Here is a 22,256-nt window from a genome sequence, read left to right as displayed (position 1 = left end):
AAGAAAAGTAGGGTAAACCAGCTTTGTATAACTTTGTATAATTGTAAATTTGTTGATTTTATGCATCTTCAATATATGACTAGTAGGCAATGCCCATCGTTAAATTAGTAAATGTTATAAATGGTATCACTATAAGTGACCTGCGCTGAATATTTGCCGATAGAAAGTGGACAGTGTGTTGGAGTACTTCAGCTTCGTGTGTTAGCCCTCTATGGTCAGACATAGTCTAAAATGGGCTCAATGTCTGCTATGCTCTTTATAACTGTTGTAGGATGGGGACAACCACACGAGTGGGCTTCGATTAGGCTATATGCATTTAACTAAATTGATGATGGCAGTGAACAGCTGTCATCCCAGCTTGATTACTTCAAGAAGTGGAGCAGTATCTACATGTCAACTTATAGTGAGTGCTTGGTCAATTATCTGAATTTCTAAAATCAAATTTCGGTTGTTCATTTAGGCCAGACATTTAAATTGCTGAGCAGAAGCTAGTCAGCATACGAGTCGTAGTAGGAATGCTGCAGGAGTCGAGTTGGCAGAAATGTTGAAATTAGTATCAGCTTCAACGTGGGGGTGTGCAACGCCAAATTTTGCCTTGAGGTACATCAGCGCTCCATACATAATATTGTGCCGAGAAGATTTCAGAGGCAATTGATGTCAAACATACATGGTGAGATAGGAAGCACGTAAATAGGAAAAAAATGGAAATTTTTGGACTTGTGATTAGGTGCCATGTAAACGACATTATGGAAAATGTTGCATGTTGTCTGCCTGCGTTTATCCATTGCATGCTGTCCTTACTGTTGTGCTGCTGCTGCTTTGCATGTAGATGCTGCAGGGCAGAGATCACCGAAAATACGGACTATGTGGAAAGGTGAGGCTTCATTAAGTGCTTGGCATGGTTGCACGCTTGGCTTGCTTGAGAGCAGACATGCTTGCTTTGAGCACATTAACCCCCTTCTGTCGTCAAAAACCCTGTGTGGCCTCTGCCAGCCATACGGGCCACTGTGAGAGGTCTGAATCAGTGAATCGGCTCATTTTTCTGTGTGTGAAATTCATTGGTTTAAAGTCAGCTTGCCAAGGATACCAAAATGTTCAGATTGACTGAAGGCTTCGTACCAACTTGGCAGCTTCAACATGTAGAGGAAGCATTGTAGAATAGCCATGGTTTTGAGGTCAGCTCGAATTGGTAATTGGAGAGCTGTCGTTAGTCAAATGTAAATTCAACAGGTGACCGCAGTTTTGTACGGTATTTCTCTGATAGCCAAAGTACGCAGTGAAGCAATTACAACTGTCTATCCAATTGTTCGACAAGGTGCAAAGTCTGCTGTGCCTTGTTTTCCGTTCTTTTTTCTTTCAGAGCAGCTACTGCGGCAGAGGAGAAACAGCGGAAGCAGCAACAACAGCGAGGAACATGGTACTTATCTCCCTGACTAGGCGTCCAGTAGGCCTCACATGTACAGCTGTAACAGCTTGGTTTCTGATTGCTGCACCGTTCTAGCAGTTGCAGAAAGTCAGTAATTTGCTTTTCCTTTTATTTTGAATTTCCAAGCCACTGCATTACGCAGATGCATGCACGAGTGTGACTAATGGGTTCTCCTTTGTTTCATTCAGTCTCTTTTTCTTTCTTACCAACTGTTGCCCTTAGAGAAGGTGCAAGGGCCAGAAATGTGCATGTGTAAGTTGGCATAAGCTTTTCATAACTCATAAGTTCTGTAACATTGTGTAACATAAATTCATGGTATGCACTGCTCTGTCCTACTAACTCCACCTCTCTTTTAAGCTGCAAGGTGTAACAAGGCTGGATTAGCCACATTCTGCCATGCTGCAAATGCCGATTGTTGCATAAGGGAAATAATTATCTATGGATAACTATTCTGACTGCGCTGCTTACTTTCTTGTGCTCAAATTTTGCACTGAGGTTGCATTTCGTGGTGCATTTTGTTTAATGCACTGTGTGAATGCTGTTCTTGTCCATATTGTTCAGGGTAAATTGTAGGTTTGCGTCATCTGTTGTGATGCCAGACAAGAAATGTTGATTTACTTAGTAAAGGAATGGTAGCAGCATCTGTCTCTCTTATTGTGGGACATTGCATGTGCCATGTTATGACCTTAACGTGTGCGTGGTTACATGACGCATTCTTCAACAAGGGTACTGTAAAAGAGAGAACAAAGATTGAACTTCTAGGTTACATGTTTGCAGAATTTGCTTTTTAAACTCAGATGCTTTGTTTCACCATGGTGGGCACAGGTTACAGTGATGTGGCATTGTTAAAGGGACCCTGAAACGATTTTGACGATTTTCTACAAATGTACTGAGTCGTTAAAGTAGGTCCTTCTGATCATTAATTGATGCATCTAAGTGCTCCGCGTAAAGTGTGTAATTTATTATAAGGTTTTAACAATGTATGTCGCTGCCGATTGCAGCACACTGCTCGGCAGAATTTTCAGCCGCCCCTACCCATACGACGTACATCACCCATACAACGTCATGTGGGCGAGCTATCCAATTAGCTGCCCAAGGCGCGTCATCAATAATTTTCTCACCTTTGTGATGAACAAATGATGTTCGTAATAGTTGGAATGTTAGTTAATTTGTTTCTATAAAAAAAAGTAACAGAAAGAGAATCCACAAGAACAATTTCTCACTACACTTAAGCACTTCCGGCAGACAGTAAGCATCGTCTGCTTGTGTTACAATGTGCTCCATTTTGACGAGAGCTCCGCAGTTAAAGTCGGTCTCAGTCTTTTCGCAAGCACTGTGATTGGACTTTGTTGTGTTGTGGACTGCAAACGTAGCGACTGGCAATATGTCAATCTGTGACATCGTGTCCCTCTGCATGGCAGCAGACGAGCGGACTGGCTGCAGCGCATGGGACTGCCGCTATCTGATCGGCACCAGGATTTGCGCATTTGCGGCCGTCACTTTACACCGGAAGATTACTAACGCAATAGCGTTTCGAGAGTCCGGTATTAGGGTAAACGCAAGCGCAAGGGGACAGGGCGTGGCCGTGTGAATGTGTGAATGAAATGTGAATGGTCTGCACGGTGCAGCCACCTGGTGGCACAGAGCTCAACCATGCACAGTAGCAGTTACAAAATGCATTATTCTTTGCTGCTGGTGTAAAGTTTTCGCAGCAGTGTAATCATTAACACATTGTTTTTTTTTTTGTAAATGTTTAAAATGTTTTACACTTCTTTAAAGCAGTATTAGCTCTTTGTTTGGCTGGTTAAGCTCAGCGCCAATGGGTGGCTGGACCGTGGAAATCGATCAGGCAGTTCACGTATGTCTACGCTAAAGTTCTTTCGTCAGCTTGAGTTTATGCCTCCACCAGTCCGTCAGATTTAGGTGCACGTTAAAGAACCCCAGGTGGTCTAAATTTCCGGAGTCCTCCACTACAGCGTGCCTCATAAACAGGAAGTGGTTTGGAGCGTAAAACCCCATAATTTATTTTTCCACCAGTCCGTCGAAACGCCCGGCTAGCCTGTGGTTACCGGAATACCAGACACATTCGGCGCTGCGACAGAATGCTCGCAACGCATGCTGCTTCGATAGCTCTCGCTTGGGGTCGACTGCCAAGCAGCTGGCGGAGAGTTTGGAGAGGTTTCACGCGCTCGCTTCTAGAGAACCGGAAGTCGACGACATGGCTTGCCGTCATGACGCAAAGCCAGTGAAGGCGGAGCTTAGCCCCGATCACTTAGCGAACGAGTTGAGGGGAAAATGCATGTCTATGGAGGAGGGTAACTTGTAATCGTCCATGGCTCTCTTAATATGAGATGTTTCACGCAAATTGTGGTGCAAATGATTAACTATAGCTGTACTCTACGCGTCTACAAAATTTGTCCGAACCATTTCAAGGGCTCTTTAAAGGAAAATGTTTTTCAGCTCAGTATAGGCATTGCATTTCTTTTTATCTCATATTATAGTGGAGTAGTGCTGAAAAAGTTTGTTTCACTCACTAGAACACTGCAAGTCATCAGAGAAATGTCACATAACTTCAGACAGTCTGTTATAGCAACCTTGTTATTTCAGGCAGCCTATATCCTCTGCAGTCCTGAAGAGGCCTACTGAGATGGCAGTTATCAAACTGCCACCCACTTGTAGTGATATTCAGAAAACCTAGAAATAGAACTGCTGTTACCACAGGTAGACAATATAGTGGTCTATGAGGGTCACAATTGGTGTCCTGGGGAAAAAAAATGCAGTTGAAACTGGTAGAGGATTTGATTGAGCAACAAGATTAAGAAATCAGTAAGTGTGAAATGGTTTTGCTTGACGCTAGGCAAGGAATGGATTAAACTGGCTGATGGTAACAGGGGACACACACCCGTGTGATATGCCATATTGGTCGTGATAGTACTTGAGATCATCGCATACCAATATGTCTTGAATATAACAATACAGCTCAAGTCTATTGCTTTAGTCATTAGCCATTATAAACAAATGGATTGCACTGTGCATTTTCAACTTTGGCTCTCTGTATTGCCCGCTTTGTCAGGCTGCCTTGTTCGTCCAAGCCAAGCAGCAACTTTCATTTGGGCTTGTCCTATCACCTTTGTCACTATTTTTCTTGCTTTGGTTTAACGTGATGCTCTTCCATTGGCAATGCATTGTTTGCTTCTCGAAGCCAGCATAACTTTTTACGCTGGCCACCAGAAGCCATCTCGACTAAATCAGTCTATGAGACCAGCATACTGCTTGCTAACACTGTATATTTGCTGACATGTAAATAAATTGGTTTGTGTAGCTCCAGCACCTTTATGAGCAAACTACTGAGAATCAGGGTTGTCATAGTTTTTCTCTGGGAAATATTCCACTAACATGGGATTTAAAATATTCTAGTATTCTAGAAGAATCTTCATTGGAAATTCACCACGAATCTCCTAAGGATAATTCTCACAAGAAACATAATCAAATATATAGTAAGGATAGGATAGCACAGGAATAAACTTTATTTGTCCAGCGGTTATTGCTGTTGGTGCCCGGGGCTAGGCTGCCAGGGGCCCATCGCCCGAGGAAATATAGTAAGGAAACACTCTTATATAGCACATACAGTGAAATTCACTTAAATGGAGCTCGAAGGAACAGACGGAGTAGTTCTCTTTATTTAAACTTTAAGCAAATGAAACAATAACCAAGAACAATTGTTTTATGGGAAACGATCAAGGTGTTTTAATTTTACTGCCTTGAACTAGCTGATGTTATTGTGCTCTGCTTTGAGTATCATTGCTTGCCCTTGAGCCATGAATTCCTGCTTTAGAGGCAATCGCTACTGCTTTCTTTTCCAAATGGGGCAACTGATTGAAAAATGGGTACTGCAGCAGATGCTAAAACCACCCGAACAGTACTTTTTCTATTTGTTCAAGTTGAGATGCATAGGTCTCCATCTGCTCCTTCGGAAAGCTGCTGTCGGGAAGAGCGTATATCTTCTTTTCGTCCTTCATTATCGATGACAATGTGAACTTCAGAATGCTATACTTCGCATCTTTTGTGACGTCTCTTTGGTAGCTAGTGCTTTGTGCTCTCGCTTTTTGACTGGTGCCATCACGAGGCACGAAACACGAAAACTAAGCAACGTGAATGCCCCATAGCAGCCGTCGACACCACAGCTAGAGTGGACTCAAGCCACAGCAGACAACCGCCTTATGAATTGGATTTTTTTTACTGTTTAGAATCGGCACTTTACATGGTTGTCAGACTCTTGATGCTTTGTATGTGGTTTAATGGCACAGATTTGGCATAGTTTCATTTAACAGGAGTTCAGAAATAAGGTGTTCTGCTTAAGTGAAGTTTAGCACTGTGTATATGTGGATGGCCAGCCAAAGTTGGTATCCTCTTTCTTTTAATCCGCCATTTTTGTTTAAGTGAGTTTCGTTTATCTTGAGTGCACTGTACGTAAAGTGCGACAGTGGTGTCAGATTTATTAAAACAAAGCATCCAAGATATATGTTTATTGTATGGCATTTTTTTACATCAGTAGCAATGTGTGTTACAAAAGCTTTCAAATATGGGCCAGTCAGTCTGTGCTCCTGGTTTGCTTGCGACAGTTTCACTAAACCAGCGTAGGTAATCTGCTAGAATTCACTAAACAGTATTAAGGAGTGTGTCAGAAGCATTTGTTCTATGCCTTCAAATTTATATGTTACTGAGTAGTGTTCAGGTACTACTTCGACTTGCCATAAATATATTTTACCTTTGTTTTGACAGGGGAAAGAAGCTACTGGATCAGGGATGAAGAAGGCACTGACCCTGCAGATTGCTCCAGGTTAGTTGATTATGCCTGTTTCTCGTTTACCTTGCTTTTTTTTTTAATGTCTTACAGTTTGTCTTCCTCACCCTTTATTTTCGCCACCTACTATGTATATTATGGAAAAGTGTCATGGGAACAAGTTTAGGGATAGCTATATTCAGTGACACTCGGTATATTCAGTACAAGCTCTGCTCACAATACCGGATTGCATCTGTATTTTGTGCCTGAGGTAGAAAATAAATCCTAATGACATTAGGAAGCATCATTTAAATTAGAACCTTCTGTTGTTCTTTAAAATTGTGAAAAAATTGGCAAGTTTGAAAAATATAGAAGCATGAAGTTTACAACTCTGAAACTGTACACCAAAGACAGATACTGTCACATTTCTGTAATTTGGATCTGTTATAGCATCTCAAGCAGACAAATTTGATATGTAGGAATATAGCTAATGTGAGATTGTTACAGTGCTTATGATGGTTTTGCAAAAGTCCTATTCGCAAATTAGCATCACATTTCAGATCAGAGTATAATACAGTAATATTGTTCGGCTTAGGTGTATTATCAGATGCAACTTGCAAGATTATGGCATCTTTTTTTATTGCCGAGTTACCGTATTTACACGATTGTTAGTCGGCTCGAATCTAAGTCGACCCCCCCATATCGCTTGACAGGAAAAAAAAAAAAGAGCATACCCGAGGGTGCATTCGATAACGAAAATTTATTAGTAGCTGACATGGTCACTGGACTACTCATCTTCACTAGTGCTGCCATCGTCATCGTTGCTACCACAGTACGTCGTTGTCCCGCGAAATGTCACATTTGGCAAACGACTGCACCATGACATCTTCTGGAACAACAGCCCACGCTGAATGCACCCAACCACACGAAGCCGTCAAGGAGGCTCTTTTGATAGGTCCGGTTTGCGTAATTTCGCGGTCTTCTGCCACCAGCCACTCATTGTACTCACGGCGGAGCAGGTTCTTAAAAAGCGAAGATCCGGGCTTGTTTAATGACCATGTCGCACTTCACAGGCAGGGACCCCTAGCGCATTTCAGCGATGTACGCCTCAAGCTTAGCCTACAGCTCCGGAAAGTGTCCAGACTTCGGCACGTGGGAAATTCCTCACTTGCCGTCACAGGTGAAAATTTCGCTTCGCTGCAGTTGCCACTCTCGCACCACCCGTTCAGAAACATCGAACTTGCGGCCTGCTGCGCAGTGACTTGTTTATTCGGCGTAAAGCATGGCAGCCCTGCTGTGAACGAGTGCCGAATGATTAGTGGGCCTGGAGCACTCATGACAACTGAGGAAACATAGAATTAGCACGTAGCCGGCAGTCAAGTGGAACGCATCAAACCAATGCCTTTTCAGAAAGCTAAGCGCAACAGGGAAAGAGAAACCCGCGAGCGGTGTCTGCTCTTCCATGAACTACCGATGCTCCCCACAAGCGCCGCCCTTCTGAGGGTGCCGCCGCGAATGGAACAGCGGTGCTTCCATCAACTATTGACACCCCCTCATGAGTGTTGTGTGCACTGTAGGACTCTCAAACATGTTCAAAAATGTTCAAAAATCCTTCCGAAAAGTGAACAAACACACGGGATAGCAAAAAGGTACGGGTAGGGTCATAGAGCAAGCATAAAATTGTAACTATGTTGTAGCTCCAGTTGGTCTCGCTTTTTTGGCGGTGCCATGTTTTGGTTTCGATTGTAAGTCAACCCCCACTTCAGTTTTTCAAATTTAAAGAAAGTGGTTGACTTACAATCACGTAAATACGGTACAGAGTTGTAAACTTGATACTTGAGTTTTTTTTTCAATTTTCTATCTTTGTAACATAATTGACGACCTGAATAAAAATCTGCTTCCTACGGTCACTAGATTCCAACTCTTTCGTTTGTATGCAACAAACCTCATGAAGTTCGCTGCAGTGGTTACTGAGAAAAAAAATTTCTCCATTCCCATATATTTAGATGGTATCCGCCGAGATAAAGCTTCCTCTTATGGAGGTGACTTGTGTTGGCCATAGGAAAAGCATGGGTATGAGTCCTAGTATTATAGGTAAAGGTAATGTACAGGGTATTTAACTGTAGAAAAGCACCTGTTCAAAAGTGTTCGTAACACTGCTGTGGTATCTATTGCCATTTGTGTATTGTTCCCTCCCCCCTAGCCCTGTAGGGGCCCTAAATATACAAACAAGGATAATGATCGTTGCATAAAGAGCTCTTTGCCGAATGTATTACTATTCAGGAAGGAGTTATTGCATAAGAAAGTTACTGTATATATATCCTGTTCTGCATTCTGCAGACTTGTTTACTCTTTCATTTGCAGATAACATAAAGCAAAAATGTAGTGTTGTGTCGTTTGTTTTACTCATTTTCTTTCCTAACCTGCAGGCATGGGCTAACGCTGGAAAAGCAGTGGGATGCTATGCAGACTTGCGTGCATGATGGTTCTGGTTAGTATGTACTTTTCGCATCTTAATTGGAACCTGTAGTACTGTAAGAAAAGTCTGAGGCATTGCCACTTTGACATTTTTTTCCAAATTATGTATTTGGTCTAATTGATGGGAACTCGAACTTCCAGCACGAATATCACTTTGTTTTTATCTCATATATGGCAGCCAAAATTGTAGTGGCCTCAAAACTAAGTCAGCGTACCATAGCCACACTTTTGTTTATAATTGCCGCTAGAAAGAGCCTGTTAACCACGCCACTGTAGCTAATAATTGCATAGGCCAGTTGGTTTACTGTTCTGCTTCAGAAGGAGATATTCAGGCACACGTGCAGAAAGAATACGGAAAGAAAAATACTATTCAGTTTCCAATACTTCTTTTTCATCCTTGCAACTCCAAAGTTATTGTCATGCTAGATGTTTCTTATTGCAAAAAACTTGCACTATGCCTGCATTTTTGCTATTTTACATAGGTTCTTTTAGTTTTACATCATCTCCATGCAGCCATAGGCTGGAAAAGAAAACAACTTCCTAGTTGCTCCGGGAACTTCCTAGTTGCTCTGAAAGTTGCCTGATTGTGTAGTACAAGCATATTTCTTTTAATCTAATATATCATTGTTACCACAAAGCTGTGTTTGCTGTTTAATATTGAAAGCAGTATCGTCATAATAGTGAGAGCGATCTGAGACATGATATATGCGCCATCTTGTAAACAATTTGACTGTGCTGCACTCAACTGTACCTCGTAAACATGTTAGCCATCCCTCATAAATGCTCTGTTTGAAGCCAGTTTATAATGTAATGAGCACCAAGCCAGAGCATTTGTGCCACACTTAACAGCAGAAGTTATTTCTTTGTATGGACATGAGCGACACACGAGTTTATTGTAGAAACTAGGTAATCATACTAACTCACAGCAACGAGGCCTAAGAACGAGTTGTTCCAAAAGACAAATGGGGAACAGCCATCACTGTTCACTGTGGCACCTGGGTATTATTTCAATAGCGTATCATTTTTATGTCTCCCTAGCATTCTGTTTTGTACTCTGAGCTTTATGTGTGCTGTTTTCGTTGTGCTTTCGCAGAAGCAATATTCCTTCAAGTGCTGAACAGACGGGTCAAAGTGGAGGACATCCTCTACTCGTTGCTGATTGGCCGGCCAATAGTTGTGGTGGGCAGGCCTCTCAGTGCACATGAGGTTGCTGCCAGTGCCAAGGTTCTGGCTCTCTTCGCACCTCGGCGGTTCGGGTCAGTTGACAGGTCACTGCTTACTCTGATTGAAGGCAACATATAACAATACTATTAGAGAGACAGACCACTACTGTTAAAAGTGGGAAACTAGCTAGCTCTCAGTGATGACCTGTGCCCAATGTATAGCTGGTAAACAGTAGTAAGCCATTGATAGTAAGAACAGCTTGTAATAATTACTAAATCACATTTGAACAGGAAAGAAAATACAACCTCGCCAGTATTCTTACAGACAAATGCATTGATCCTACTGCATGATACTATCACTTTGTTGGTGCAATAGGTAGTACAGAATTGATGATAAGAATTACTTTATTTATTTAAAATGGTATTTACATTGCATTTAAATGCAAAGGAAGATGCAATTTTGCTGTCTTTATTTTGTTGGTGCTATATTTGCTGCAGTTTAGCACTCCCTGTGTTCAGCCCTGTCCCGCCAGGCCATGTCTGCCCCAGAGATCTTCTCTGTTGATCTTTTGTCTCCCACAAAATGGGCATTCTTCACTCGCAATTTTCTCAGGGGCTAAATCGTCTTTTGTCGCATCTGAACGAATGCTAATTTTCAAGACTGCAATATCTCATTTCAGCTGCACATTGTAAATCTAAGTTAGCACATTATTTTCTTCTCTTGTCACTCCAACAATTATAGATTTCAGATGGTTTATGAACTGATGGATATTTTTTCAGGCAGTAATCAGTTGCCAAAAATTCTGTAACATATCTTTGTTTTGTGGACTCAAAGCTTAGTTTCGCGCATCTTGGCCGACAGGTTGTGATTTTACAGGCTGACTTTTTGTGTTGTATGCACATCCAGACGTTTGGCACTAAAAGTTACAGGCTGTACATCAGGTCAAGGGAGCCAGCTGTTTTTATACAGTGCAAAGAAACAAGGCAAAGCTTGTTTGTGGGCACGAAGCGAAGTGGTTTGTGTTTTTCACTTGTTTAGTCATTACCTGTTCGTCCTTTTGACATTGAACTGGGCAGATCAATCAATCTATCAACGCTGCAAAGTTAAGAGCATGGTGGCATTAGGTGAACATTGTCAGGGAGCGCTGCAAAAATAACTTGCGGGCGTTTCATGCTTAATAAGTGAATCAGTTCTTCAGAATCTGCAAGGTAGAGGTAGCTTATGAACGGAGAAAAGATTGTAGATTTGATGCTACTTTTGAGTTGATAACAATTTCTCCTTTCATTTGATGCTCCTTTACATGGTCTTTATATGCAGTGATTTCCTGTGGTTTGAGGACCAGAGGTTTGATTCACTGGACAACTCGTGCTTAAATAATGCAGCAGTAATTGGTTATGTTGACGAGCATCGGACCAAAGACTTCGGGCTGCCGTCTTCAGTCAGGGTGAGTGAACTTGGCTTGTTGCACTGAAGCCTTTGCTATGATAGAATAGACAATTATTGACAATGCTAGAAAGTCTTAGGCGAAAGGTACTGTTTAAACTATAAAATTAGGTGTCGTTTTGATTATTTCTATTAGAAGCATTTCTGCAATAACCCTGTCATTACTACAAGCCCCTAGCTGATGAATCGTCATCATCTTATATCAGTGAACTGTTTAATTCTTTGGACATTGCTGACTTTGCTCTGTGCAAGAGCATCCATGTCTTGGCATTCATGTCTTGGCATTCATGTCTTGGCATTCATGTCTTGACAGTCAAAGCTGTAGTGGCTGTGAGGGCTAGATGTTGCTTGCATTCTGAAACCTGTCTGTACTTTGTGACAAGGCCCCTACCTTTCTTTTTTTATGTAAAACTTTAAATGTACAGTCAAACCCGACTATATCGAACTGGTATACATCGAATTATTCTTTATATCGAACAATTTCTGAACACGATATAGCTACAATAAGTATATGCAGCAAAAGTTACGCTTACATTGAACAAAAATAGCAGCGACTCTCGATAAATCGAACGTCAGGCAGTTGAAAAGTGCCCCGAGAAGTTTGCTTTCTTTTGCGAGGGCGGGGAAACCCGGCGGCTGTGTCGAGCAAGCTGTCAACACCTCCCTGCAAAAAATGATCCTAGCCCACCCGCAGCGCTTGCTCAGACAGCTGATCAGAGGCTCTTCTGCCCTCGTCATGCAAGATGGCGCAAGTGCAAGTTGTCTCACTGCTTTTCGGGTTCATTGTGTTTGCACCTTGTGGGCCTTCTCCCACAGTGTTGCTGCGATGAAGCGGCACAATTTGCCTTTCACTGTGAAGCTCAAAATCATATATAGGGTGGAACGCGGTAAGAAGTCGCATGCCACGCAGCGTGCAAGATTCCGAGGAGCACTCTCAGGACGATCTTGAAGAATAACGGGGAGAGTAGGGCTAAAGCGGACAAACTCGCGACCCGGTGCCCGTGGTGCCTGACGCGTACACACGGCCTTGTACATGCGGTTCATATGAAATTGCGTCAGACAGGCCAGCTCCTGCGTGCCTGGTGATGACTGTAAATTCTGATGAGCACGATGAAGCCGCTGCTGGTGCTGCCAAAGTTTGGACCGAGCTGTCAGAATTTCTGGAAGTCGTTGACGAACCGATGGTCGACCGAGTTGGTGAGTGCAGTTGATAGGGTCGGGACCACATTAGAGACTGAAAACGAAGAACACATTGCCGACATCGTACCGAGCACAAGTGAAAGTGGGCACAATGAGGAAAGCAATGACGGTCCTTTGCCCACGTCCTCCGAGGTGATTGGTGCGCTCACACTAGTCCAGTGCTTCTGCACGAATGTGGAAGCTTGTGGAGCTACTCCGACTCCTTAGACAATGTGAAGAAGTGTGTGCATCGCAACTCAAGCAGAAGAAAATACAGGACTATTTCATGTGAAACTAAGCTGTTTCATCAATAAAATTATTTATAAATGGTATGTGCTTTTATGACATCCAATTCTTTAGCAGGTTTATATCAAAATATGCTCTATCTCGAACTGATAGGCGTTTTCCTGCGAGTTCGATATAGCCGGGTTCAACTGTAGTAGAGACTGTTACAAAGGTAATTCCACTGTCACTTGGTTCGCGGTTATGTTGACACGCTTTTCTTATTCTTTTCAGAAAAAGGCTTCTGTGCTCAATGTTGAAACTAGCGACTTCACTGGTCCTTGTTATGGTGTGAGTGGGCTTCTGATCTTCTGAGCATGTGATTTTGATGCCATTCTTCTGTTCCAGAGCTTAGGATATGTAATCTAGTGCAAGAAAGGCCCTAAGCAACAATTTTCTGTGTTGACAAGAATTCAGGCTTGTTTGGCATTGCTCTGAATATTGCCTCACAAAAACCGAAATGCTCACTGTTGCGCTCTCTTCTTGTAACAAATGCGTGTAAGTGGGAAATCAACTGCCTAAACTGAGCTCCTTGCTAGGTTGTATTGATGTTAGGCCGTCGCAAAACAGGGTCATGGTAATTGTAACATCTCATCATGCATGCATAATGTTGATACCCCAGGTTTGTGGTGATTACTGATTATGCTCTTTTTCTTTTTTCAACACTGCATACTGTATTGTGGCAATGTCTTGATGTGTTGTTTCAAATGCTAACACAAACTTGTCATAATAGCAGTTTCAATATTTCAATACTCAGTCAGCTGTTTATTTTTTAAATTCTGTGTGGTTGAAAGTTGGCAGCTTTAATGCGACCCCTTGAGGTGCTCTGTGCACAATTGTGCATGCCAAGATAGTGCATAAAAAGCAAAATCATTGATGAAAATGCAATAAATAAAATGTGTGGCGTACATCTTTAAACATTTCTGATTGGACCTGTGCTGCAATTTTAAATAATGTGTGTAATGTATTATAGCAAAACCAGTTTGAAGGTATATGGCTCGGTGTTTGCTCTTGGTGTGACCATGTCTACATGTAGCGGGTTCACTGCTTTCATTGTTTTTCACAATGTTAACATCAGGCGCATTTTCCAAGTGGCTGGATAGGTGCTTTCCAAGTATGCTAGATATGAAATAGTTGTTCTCATATCTGGCATTACTGTGTAATGTTTACACATGCAGTAAGCGTTCTGTTTACTTGACAAAACTCGCTAAATATAACATATTTGTTCTGACTCCTGTTAATTCGATTTTGTTGGTTAAATTGATCCCAACAAAGTCTCCACTAGCGCTCATGCATTTCCATGAGCCCAAGCTTTCGCTATTTCAATCCTAAAATTGGCCTTCGCCAAATAATTAGAATTTGACCAGCCAAAATGCATGTGCGTGACCCCTATGGTGACACCACTAACGACCCCTGTTAATGGCAGCATATCTCGGCAGAGCTTAGGGGCCAGTGAAATAGTTGAGCACATCATCTCCAATTGAAAATGCCTATTCTCGGCCTGCCCTAGGAAGGTTTTCAGGCATTAGCGGTAGCCCACAATATCTGATCACAGATTTACCCAATTCTAATGCACCTCTTTTTTTTTTTCAGAAAAAGGTTAGGCCGAAAATTGCCTGCGCGGTGAAATCGGATACGAAACCAAAACCACCTTCGCGGCGTTTGTAAACTTTACGGCATAACACTGGTGCATTGAGGCGAAGCAGGCTTTAGAAGCTATGCGTCGAAGCTGACTTCAGGAATCTGGCCGCCAGTGTGCAACTCGTACACCCTTGCCCGTTTTTCTTGCTAAAAATTGGGGTGCGTGGTAGATTTCTACTTTGTTTAGGTGCTCTAATGTCTTCCTTAGTCTATCACTTTAGACATATAGAAAGCAGGGGCACATTTGATTCGGGGGCTTGGTAGAATCGAGCAAATATACTGCCAAATGAATGAGCAGTGTACTTTGCTGTCTTTTCTGCATCTTGTTTAATTCGACCCGCCGGATAATTCGATCAATACTCTCCGAAACATGCATGTAGCAGATCGTAGCCGTTATACGTTGGGTCAGGCCAATGATCATAATTTAATAAAACTGTAAGCCCACTATGTTCACATCTATTGTGTCTGTACCTTGTTTTCCTCCACGTTTTATTGCAGTTTTTACATGGAGCTGTCTAGTAGTTCTGTGGAAGTTCACAATTCAAATTGAGTTTGATGTGCATAGAGTCGAGTGTGGTCAAAAGTGCCTACCTGAGAGATTTATTAATTAGTGTGTGTAACATAAAAATCATCTTTGTTCTGGCATTGTAGGGTGCCCTCCTTAAGCAGACAAGCCAGAGAATACGACTGCTTGAAGAAAATGAAGCCCTACTAGCTGTGATCTCAAGGTACTGCCACATTGCTCCAAACATCATTGAATTTACAAACATCCCCAAGCATGTTTGTGTTCCACTTAAAGCAGAGGTCGACATATTTTATGGCAAAAAAGTCTGTGTAATGCATGGTTTACTCTGTGAACTCAGTTTTCTTGCACTGATGGAGTCAAACTTTGCATTAGAATATTTAAAGGGACACTAAAGCAAAATGTTAAAACAATTTAGACAGATAAAGCTTTCTTTGAAACAGTACTTTCGTTAATTTGGCTGGAAGAGGTTGACTAATAGAAAAAAACTGAAGGTCCAACTTTTTTTTAACATTTCGTATTTAAACTCCACAGCCAGCATTTCAATGTGACATCATGGATTTCAGGGTCCTTTCTTGCGCCGCTGCGGCTCAACTGGTTTTTCAAGCTTGCTAAGTTCACTCCTTGGCTTATGTAGAACACAATGTAGTCCATTATCGCCAATTAAAATGTTTATTAAGCACAACCGGATGCTGTCAAAATTGATGATGTCAAGGTGAGTTCACGCGGGCACTTCAAGGTGGCGTCGCCACCTACCTTTCATTCCTGCATCTTTTGATTTTGCCAATCCGCTTCTCTTGGTAAAAAATGGCCTTTGGTATAGGTGGTGTCCAAAGGCCCGCATGACGTGTTTCCGGCTCCCAAAATCACCTTCTGCCATATTCAAACAGCAAACACAGCCTTTGAGATCCACATTTCTACTCCAGAGGCCACCACCCTGTGGGGCATGGATTTGGACACCACCTCTAGCATAATTTACTGTAGTACAACTTGGCTTGTTTTTCTTTTTAGTGTCCCATTTAATGAGAGATAAGTTGAAGGCAGTGTGGAAAGATGCATGTTGATAAATGCCAGGGGGCCAAGATTAACCTGGATCTATTAGCTATGTTGTGCTTCACAGCTCACGGTGAAATTTTGGGGAGTAAAAACCACATAATTTTGTTTACTGCTGAATATACAAAATGAAAGTAAGTTTTTTTATATTTTAATTTTGTTTATTGTTATTTTCACCAGCGTGCTTGCAGATGTTGAGTATGTGGCTCACACGTGGGTCCTGTTGACAGCCAGTGCCCGTAAAACAGAATCCAAGGCGTTTGCGAAGCAGAAGCAGTTCACCAACTGTGACATGGCCATACTGAAGGTTTGTAAAAGGTTGCAAATTCAAAATGGTCAATTAGTATGCCTGGAAAGTTATTGCAGAATGCCAATTGAGTGATTTGGTTGATACAAGAAACAATCGGCATCAGGGAGAGTACAAGCATTTTGACTCATCAAGCAGTCAAAGTTTGTTTTATATGTTGTAAAGTGAATGAATGGCGTGTAGCAATGGAAAGTGTACCAGCCATGATAGTGAGCCAGTTTATAATTTCTACATTCATTACATCAGCACAGTGAGGTCAGAGGAGGATAGCAATGGAATGTTCTAGCCTGCCCGTAAACTCCTTACTGTTAATGGATTACTGGGGCCATGGATGCTAGTAGCAAAGCTGGTAGCGACATCTTGTAACGATTCGTCTATCTACGTGTTTTTAAACTTTTTTTGTGTTGTTTGGTTGTGCTCGTCGAATACCCGCCGTGGTTGCTCAGTGGCTATGGTGTTGGGCTGCTGAGCACAAGGTCGCGGGATCGAATCCCGGCCACGGCGGCTGCATTTCGATGGGGGCGAAATGCGAAAACACCAGTGTGCTTATATTTAGGTGCACGTTAAAGAACCCCAGGTGGTCAAAATTTCCGGAGTCCTCCACTACGGCGTGCCTCATAATCAGAAAGTGGTTTTGGCACGTAAAACCCCAAATATTATTCTCGTCGAATGAAAATCGTGGAACCGAATATTATTGTTGCTGCGAACATTTTACATCAGCACTTAAAATAAGTAAAATGTGATAGGTCACTGCATTATTAACTTTTTGTGCTTTGAAGGTAGAGTGCATAATGCATTTGGAGGTTCATAATTAGAAACAATGTGATAATTAATAGACATATCCTTAACATTGAGGAATTCCTGGTTAAATCCCTTGATACCATAATTGCTAAAGCTCGGTTCATCTTTACAATTATGATAAAGGTAACCATGGATGAGCTTAGCACGTCAACAATACTTTTATTTTCTTTCAATGCCATAGAGGAGCTGATTTCATCTGAGTCTTGCTATACTTCTGGCAGATGGTGCAGCACAAGCAGGAGTGAGATTATTGTGGCAGAGAGAGTAAAGTGTCTATATATTGGCTACTCTTTGGCCCCAGCAACTGCAGCTAGCTCTGTTTGCTTCAGCACAGAAAAGAAAAGCTGACTTCAGTGATGATTCGAAAGATTTTGAAAATGAAGTGTTCAGCAGGCTCAAGTAAAGGCAACCTTTAGTTTCTTGATGCATACAGCTCAGATACGAACAGTGCAAATGAAAATTAGACTAGTGCTTCCGATGTGTTTTACATTGTGAGGTAGCGTTATAAATGCAATGTGAATAACGCTCCGGAAGGACATGCCCACCTGTCTTCACATTTTTGGTTTTTCCACATAAGATGTTTGATTTGGAGGAGCCAGGTGACCAGCTTTTCATACCAGTTGCATGGTGTATGGTATAGTGCCATTAAGCTCCACTTTTCCAATAAACGATGGTGACTTCTTATAAATAAGTGCTTAACATATTGTCTAGATTGTTTTTCTTATAAGCTTCCACTTGCAAAAAGTTTGTACAATTATTGGCCAGAATTCGAGATAATAGCATCGTACAGCAGGGGTTAATACACATGCAGCCCAAGTCACTGTGTCATTGAACTTCGATAATTGCCCAGCAGCGTTAAGTTAGTAACTGCTTAGTAGTAATTAGTAATTAGTAACTGCTAGTAAATGAATTAGCAGTGTACAGCGCTAACTTTCAGTTTCACTTAGTCATGAGTTTTGGCTGTGAGCTCTTTAGCATATGAACTCTGCTGGTATAATATACTAGAAGAAAACTTAACTATGTAACTTTTTCTTGATTTGATTTAACAGCGAAATGCGATTGGTGAGTGGTCAGCTTTCCTGTAGTTGTGAAATTCAGGCTATTTGATTGAGACCTTTGGCTTATTGCATGCATAGGCAGAGCGGCAAGGACGAAGGTTCTTCAGGATGGCTAGAAAGCGGATGATGATCTCAGATTCTAAAGATAAAATATTTGAATACCGTTTGTACCCACCTAAAGAATGCAGTTTTCTTTTTTTTTCCAATACCAGCCATGGTTGCTTAGTGGCTATGGTGTTGGGCTGCTGAGCACGAGGTTGCGGGATCGAATCCCGGCCACGGCGACCGCATTTCGATGGGGGCGAAATGTGAAAACACCTGTGTGCTTAGATTTAGGTGCACATTAAAGAACCCCAGGTAGTCGAAATTTCCGGAGCCCCCGACTACGGAGTGCCTCATAATCAGAAAGTGGTTTTGGCACATAAAACCCCTAATATTTTTTCCCCAATATACCGAAGCAAACTTGGTGTGTGTGTTCATTATGCGGGGTAAATTTCATTGGGACATTTTCGAAACAACAAAAATTTTTAATTAGGACGGTAATGATTTGGAGCATGCACAAGATAACTTATCTTTGCAGTAAAAATGTATGTATACTATTTGCAAACCATAACTTCACTCTGCGTCGGAACCACCAGACCAGCCTTTCAGGTCGCTGGCCGCTTCATCCACATCATGGTTCCATCATAGAATAGAATCACGTTGAAGCGTGCATCTGGTTTAACAAGCACGCTGTGTGCGTCTCTTTTTCTGAACAAAACTAGGTTACTGCAGAGGCTGTGGCAGCTGAGTGCCATAGGAACAATGAAAGTAGTCACGAATAAGTTTGGACCTGCCGTGGTTGCTTAGTGGCTTCGGCATTGCGCTGATAAGCTCGAGGTCATGGGATCAAACCGCAGCCGCGGTGACCACATCTTGGCGGGGGCGAAATGCAAGAACACCTGTGTACCATAGATTGGGTGCATGTCAAAGAACCCCAGGTATTCAAAGTTAACCCACAGCCCCTCACTACAGCGCGCCTCATAATGAAATATTGGTTTTGATACATAAAACTCCAGAATTGTATTTTGAATTTTTAGATGGGCTTGCAAGTATATATGCATTGAAATGTGTATTACCTATGGAAAAAGAATAGATTTCAGCAGCTCTCAACAAAAGGTGGGCTGTGGACTTCGGCAGCAAACGTGCCCCGCAACAGTCATCTCAGATGGTAGAGATATGAGACACACTGCTACCACCAATCACAACATCTAAACCCTTCAGATGCCACAAGGCTCTTGCACAAAAGCAACTGCTGTTAAGTTGCATTTAGAAGAAAATGCTCATTGAGTTGTAAATCAGGCCAATACTGTATTTTGTTGCTGCTGTACAGATTCTGCACTGTGCACTCCTGTGTATTTTGTCTTGCAGATTAGATTATGACTGATGTATTTGGTTGTGGATCACAAATTGCATATGTCGATTATGAATTGGGGATTATTCATGTGTATTTTGACCCTTAAATGCTGGCAGCCATGTTTAATGCAAGGAGCTCATTCAAGCTTATAGTTTGTAGTCGCACAGCAGCTGCTTATTGTGTCTGGCTTGCTGTCAACTCTCTGGAGCATGACCTAAATTTGAACGTGACTTTACATTGCTAATTTATATTTGTCTCTTCTACAGCATTACGAGAAGCTAATGAGTGACGTCCAAACGAAGAAATGATTGTCACATGTTCGACATTCCACCAAAGAGCACCTGTATAAAGTATAGATGGGTAACATAGACTGTGATACTAGCTACATAAAGAAAAAAATTGTGCGCCGACACTGTACAAGACACCAAATGCCTCATTAAAGCCACTAAGGACATCTTGCAGGGTTTTGGAACCTTTGTTGCTACTTTTGTTGACCATGGTGAAAGAATGGTGTGGGTAAGCTGTTCCATTGACCACATTTGTGTATTCCATTGTTTTAGCACGTACGGAAGCTTAAAATAAGATCAAACTCACTTCATAATGATTACTAGGAACTAGCTTGCAAGCTCAGTTGCAGAATTTCTGTGGCCAATGGTGGAGGACGTCTTTATCATTGTGCAATGTGCTTATGCTTTCTAAATTTGCATGGCATGACTGTTTTAGCAATGTATAAGACGTTTTATGCATTGTTCTAACGGGAAAGCGTAATCAATTGCTTCATTTCTTGTATGTGAAGCAGTAATATAATTCTACAGCTTGTGCATATTAATGGACCTGATTGGACTTAAATCTTACACATGCTTAATATGTAATTTAAACAGCATGATCTTGCTGTTATGACACCTAACTGCCTATATAGTGATGTACACAGCATTGCTTGAATGGTACTACTTTTATTTCACTTTACCTGGACATAAGAATAACTGAGAGGAGGAATCAGTTGAAGCCTAAGCCTAATGCTGACAATATTTTATTCAAACATGACATGACATAAGTTTTGGTGCGATCATTTTAAAACGTTCAATGCATTGAATTTCATATAAGTGCTCAGACAAGTAAAATCACGGAAACCTGATATTATGTACGTAAATATTCTGCGCACATATAATGACAGTGCGCATTCAAAAATAATACCTGCCTGGTGATTAAAGCAGTTTCAAAAGATTATTTTGCACTGTTTCAATGTTATGGTGCAAAATCTTATGGAGTTTCTTTTGCCGCAAAAGTCACTATGCATATTAGCAACCAAAGTCGCATCAACACCATGTACTTTTTCTATGGCCGTGCTTTTTGTTTGAACCCGACTCTCTTTGTTTTTGTTGTTTTTTTAATGCGTGTGAACGCCCAGCTTTACAAAATTTATTGTCTTCATTCTGCTTTATTACATGTTCTCGATGAACACCTTTCAAGTTGTGTAATCCTGGTTCCTTCTGGATGTGTGTGGAGCTGGCATGGCCATATTTGCAATGGGCAGTAGAGTTCACTGTTAAAACGAACACAAAACTATTATACTGCTACTCATTACAGCTCAATTTTTACATGAAGGCCTTGGCAATACCTTTTTACAAATACAGGTTTACCTAATGCATCAAATCAAGCACTTTTCTTTTCAATGCAGTTGTATTGTTACGGTAATGCTGGGAGTATAGACGGACTGTATTTACAAGATATATACAAGCAGAATCAATGTGGTTAAGATGGCTGAAGAGCAACAGCATGCAGCAGGCAGCGTCTTGCGATCTTCTTCTTCCTTTCTCTTCTTTTATCCTTTCATAACAGAATGTTCAAAATGTGATGATTTGAGTGCATATTACAAAGTGTTTTATTTAAGAGTGACTGTACCACACATAGAACTGTTTGGTAGAAATGAACTGCGGATGAAATGACAGAAGGGTAAACAAAGTAATGCTTCTGTTGGGTGGGTCTTTTGCACGCACTGCAATGCACACATCTTTGTATGTTTGCAGTATAATTGTTGTGCACCTCGCTTTTTGTTCATCAACTTTTAATGTGTCAAAGGCATCCTAGTGCCACCAGCAGCCCTGGCAACTTAGTGAGTATGCTGCTTGTACATACCTACACTGCACACACATCTCTGTTGCAACAAACAAATATTTCTTATATGTACATTTTAGCTTGTGAATAGCGTTGTGATGTGCGATCTTCGTTGAATAAATGTTTCATCATTTTACCTCACCTGCTCAATTATTGAGCCGTCTGTTGCTCAATGTCATGCGAAGTTGTGAAAAATGCTTTTATCATTTGCTCCACACCGATGGCTCGAGTTGGTGTTCTGTTTCTGTTCTGTCAACACCGAACTGCAGATGGTGGGCTTCTTAGCACACTTTACTTGACCTCTCCTCAAGAATGTCACTGCATTTATTATTAATCGAAGGAGGTGCGTGATTGACCAGCAGATTGTGGAAGAAGGTGATTGTGTGCTGTTGAACTTGGGGATCGTGACATCGAGGATGACACAACATACGCTGTGCATCTTAATATTGTTCTCCCATGAAGCATGCGTTAAAAATGTAAGCACGCATGTAGAAACGGCACCACTTTGACACCAAGGTACCTGTCTCAAATTTAGAATCATGTTAGTTGCACTTAGAGATCATGGGCTGTGCCCAATATGCTTTGCTCCCAATAGGTGGTGTCGCTA

General features: G+C 41.7%; 1 protein-coding gene across 9 annotated transcripts in view; it reads left to right on the top strand.

The window, feature by feature from the left end:
• The window catches only part of LOC135920709 (uncharacterized), a 311,372-nt gene extending 289,587 nt beyond the window's left edge, over positions 1-21,785 (top strand). For 4 of the 9 annotated variants that reach the window (XM_070538733.1, XM_070538730.1, XM_070538732.1 and 1 more), the window contains 11 exons: positions 830-874; positions 1,361-1,417; positions 1,649-1,678; positions 6,209-6,266; positions 8,639-8,700; positions 9,781-9,943; positions 11,169-11,295; positions 12,990-13,046; positions 15,048-15,124; positions 16,153-16,279; positions 19,801-21,785. In XM_070538733.1, the coding sequence (XP_070394834.1) occupies positions 830-874; positions 1,361-1,417; positions 1,649-1,678; positions 6,209-6,266; positions 8,639-8,700; positions 9,781-9,943; positions 11,169-11,295; positions 12,990-13,046; positions 15,048-15,124; positions 16,153-16,279; positions 19,801-19,842 (845 nt within the window). In that variant the 3' untranslated portion in view covers positions 19,843-21,785. Of the gene's footprint in view, positions 1-829; positions 875-1,360; positions 1,418-1,648; positions 1,679-6,208; positions 6,267-8,638; positions 8,701-9,780; positions 9,944-11,168; positions 11,296-12,989; positions 13,047-15,047; positions 15,125-16,152; positions 16,280-19,800 lie in introns of those variants that run through there. The other 5 variants (XM_065454937.2, XM_065454935.2, XR_011514578.1 and 2 more) reach the window with 4 other exon arrangements.
• The last annotated feature ends 471 nt before the right edge of the window (positions 21,786-22,256 follow it).

The sequence above is a fragment of the Dermacentor albipictus genome, chromosome 5 (genome assembly GCF_038994185.2).
Source record: "Dermacentor albipictus isolate Rhodes 1998 colony chromosome 5, USDA_Dalb.pri_finalv2, whole genome shotgun sequence".
In the NCBI taxonomy this organism is placed as follows: Eukaryota; Metazoa; Arthropoda; class Arachnida; order Ixodida; family Ixodidae; genus Dermacentor; species Dermacentor albipictus.
Note: the sequence above shows the minus strand (reverse complement) of the source record. Positions and strands in the feature narration are given on the sequence as shown.